Source organism: Cyprinodon variegatus, unplaced genomic scaffold (assembly GCF_000732505.1).
Source record: "Cyprinodon variegatus isolate N-32 unplaced genomic scaffold, C_variegatus-1.0 Scaffold1303, whole genome shotgun sequence".
Classification (NCBI taxonomy): Eukaryota; Metazoa; Chordata; class Actinopteri; order Cyprinodontiformes; family Cyprinodontidae; genus Cyprinodon; species Cyprinodon variegatus.
This window is the reverse complement of record NW_015151756.1, coordinates 44248-46974: the sequence shown is the minus strand read 5'-3', so window position 1 is coordinate 46974 and position 2727 is coordinate 44248. Positions and strand designations below refer to the sequence as shown.

At 43.6% G+C, this 2727-nt stretch overlaps 1 protein-coding gene across 1 annotated transcript in view; it reads left to right on the top strand.

Moving 5' to 3' along the window:
- The window catches only part of LOC107102720 (diacylglycerol kinase beta-like), a gene marked incomplete at its 5' end in the record, with an annotated part of 142513 nt that extends 140482 nt beyond the window's left edge, over positions 1 to 2031 (top strand). Inside the window, 2 exons of the mRNA XM_015402127.1 lie at positions 831 to 891; positions 1806 to 2031. Coding sequence (XP_015257613.1) covers positions 831 to 891; positions 1806 to 1904 — 160 coding nt within the window. The remainder of the gene's footprint in view (positions 1 to 830; positions 892 to 1805) is intronic.
- Between the last annotated feature and the right edge of the window lie 696 nt (positions 2032 to 2727).

Sequence of the window (2727 nt, the reverse complement as noted above, 5' to 3'; positions counted from 1 at the left end):
TCACACTGAGACTGGTTCTAATGGAGGTTACTTCCTGTTCAAAGGGAGTTTTTCCTCTCCACTGTCGCTACAAGCATGCTTAGTGTGAGGGATTGCTGAAGAGTCAATGAGTCGATGTAATCAACTGGTTTTCCTTAGATAGAAAACTTTTAACCCAATCTCACTGTATGATCTTATTGAATTGTCTCTTTAAAGTGTCTTGATATGACATGTCTTTTGAATTAGCGCTATAGAAATAACTGAACTGAATAGAAATCATAATTTCAAATAAATAACTTACAATTTCATTAATTGTGATAGATTAGCATTTCTGTGCCATTTGCCCTTCATTTTCTGTGTCAATGTGTCTGATGGTTTACATCGAGGGGTTTAAGAAAATAAAAATCCCATGGATGATGTAGAGGTTAAACTGCGTACAGCTCATTTTTCAAACACAGCCGTCTGCATTATGCTGAATCTGAAGGACATTTTCACTTTTTCTGATATTTACACTGATAGTTTCCTAGACCAGAATTAACGGAGTATTCAGCACCGCCATTCTCCCATAACGTGTTTGTTCAGTCACAGAGCCATGCGTGAAAGTCTTAAACCAACTTTGGCTGTGTGGGTGCGTGCATGTGTGTGTGGGCCGTGGGTTTGGGGAGTTTAAAGAGTGGGGGCCTGTCTGGGAACTGCTCTCATGGGAACAAAGAGAGCAGTGTCTGACCCTACCCTGGGACAGTGTTGATGGGCCTCTTCTCTTGCCTCGAAGATGGCTGATATCTGACCTTAACAACCTCTGCTCCCCACACCAGCTCCTCACCCTTCATCCCTCTGCTGTCTCTTCTCAGGACGTCTCGGCGGCTTCCCATGCAGATCGATGGTGAGCCCTGGATGCAGCCGCCCTGCACGGTGAGAACTTAGCAATACGCTGTCATTCAAACATCTGCAATCACACAGAACATTGCTGCACCATCTTGTACTTTACAAATCATATCGTTCAGTCTCGGACAAAAGGTTCCCTTCTTAGATATTTGGTTTTAAAATTAAATTAAGCAGTCAAATATATCAGTACTTTCAGAAGTTTGAATTCTGAATATGACCGGCCTTTTCCTTTAAATAAACTAGTTTTTATGCACATAGACATTCAAAGTTAGATGCAAACAAACAAGCTGTATTTGCCTCCTTTGGGTCTTTGGGGTTCATGTGAGTTTTATCTAAGGGGATGAGCTTAGATGCTTTCTAAAACAGCAGCTTCCAAACTCCAAATTGCAGAAGAAATGCAGAAAGATGGAGAAAAAATGCCTCCAGCCCTCTGCAGCTGCAGCAAGAAGATTTCTGGAAGCTATTTAATCACCTTCCTTCCATTTCACATGTATTAGCTGCGTCTTGTTGGTCTCTTAAATGAATTCCCAATAATTTGATGTACGAACATGTAAATAAAATGCTAAGAGGTTCAAGGAGTATAAATACCTCAGAAAGGGGCCGCCTCTTAAAGCCTGGCAGGCAGAGCGCCCTACCAAGCTCGTGATGTCCTACTTTTGTCGTGTCTTGGCTCGTTTCCCGGATCTTTCACTCAGCCACCTCTGCACAAGCCCAACCTCGACCTCCAACAATGTCATTCCATCAAATCTCACAGCATATTATTCATCTCACAGGGGGGCGTTGGTTAATTGTCACAGTGCAGCAAAGCCTCTCCTGTCAGTTAATTCAAGACTACAGCGAGTTATTTTCCTGTACAATGACAGGAAGTGATGACTGCCAGCCTAGCAAGCAGACTTGTTCAGATTTCAGATTGAATCCTTTTCTTTTCCTTCTTTTCACAGGTCAGAATCACGCACAAGAACCAGGTCCCCATGTTGCTGGGCCCACCTCAGAAGACGCCGTTCTTCTTCTTTAAGAAACGCAACTGCAACCGCGACTAGCATCACCCCCATACACACCTCAAAGATGGACACACATTCCTACAGTACATAGGTGCAGACATACAGACCATCAGCCAACAGCCGTGATTCCAGATTCGAAGGTTCATTTTCGTCCTGACATTTTGATGTCTACATTCTGTTTCATTTACAACAGAACCGAACAAACAGAACAAACCATCAAAAAACATTCGACCCATCAGCCTCTTAAAAAGTCCCGCCCAGGAAACCCAAATCCAACACCAGTAGTGCACTGCCAGCCGAACTCTGCTGCAGAATCTGCCGCCCCGTCAGAAACTGAAACACGCTACAGTGAGGAAGGCTGCCCACTGTTCACGGTGAAATCATCAGCTTGGTCTGCACACCTGCATGAATAATGCAGCCGCTCGTATCCGGATCTCCCAACAGACCCTCATCCCGCCACAGGAAAGAAAGACCTCCTCCATAATTCACTGGCTGTGTTTGCAGACGGATGGCCTGCAGAGGATGGGAGCCTGCAGGGACTACGAAGTGTCACATCCTACGAACCCAGAGGAAAATATGGGAATATTATCACTTTATAATCAATCGGGACTGAAATAGAAAATAGAGACGATGAAGTTTGCTTGTGTTTTCTGTTAGAAAGTAATGCATGTGCTGTTAGACCAAAATCCTGGTGGATGTAGAATAGAACAGCACCCACCTCAACCTTCTAGGCTGAAATAATAAACCCTCTCAGGGGTTTTTAAGGACCAGTTATTATCTTTTTCTTGTTGTTATTATTTAAGAAGTAAAACAAGCTGATATATCTACTCCAGGGAGCATTTCTGTCACTGCACTGCTAAAG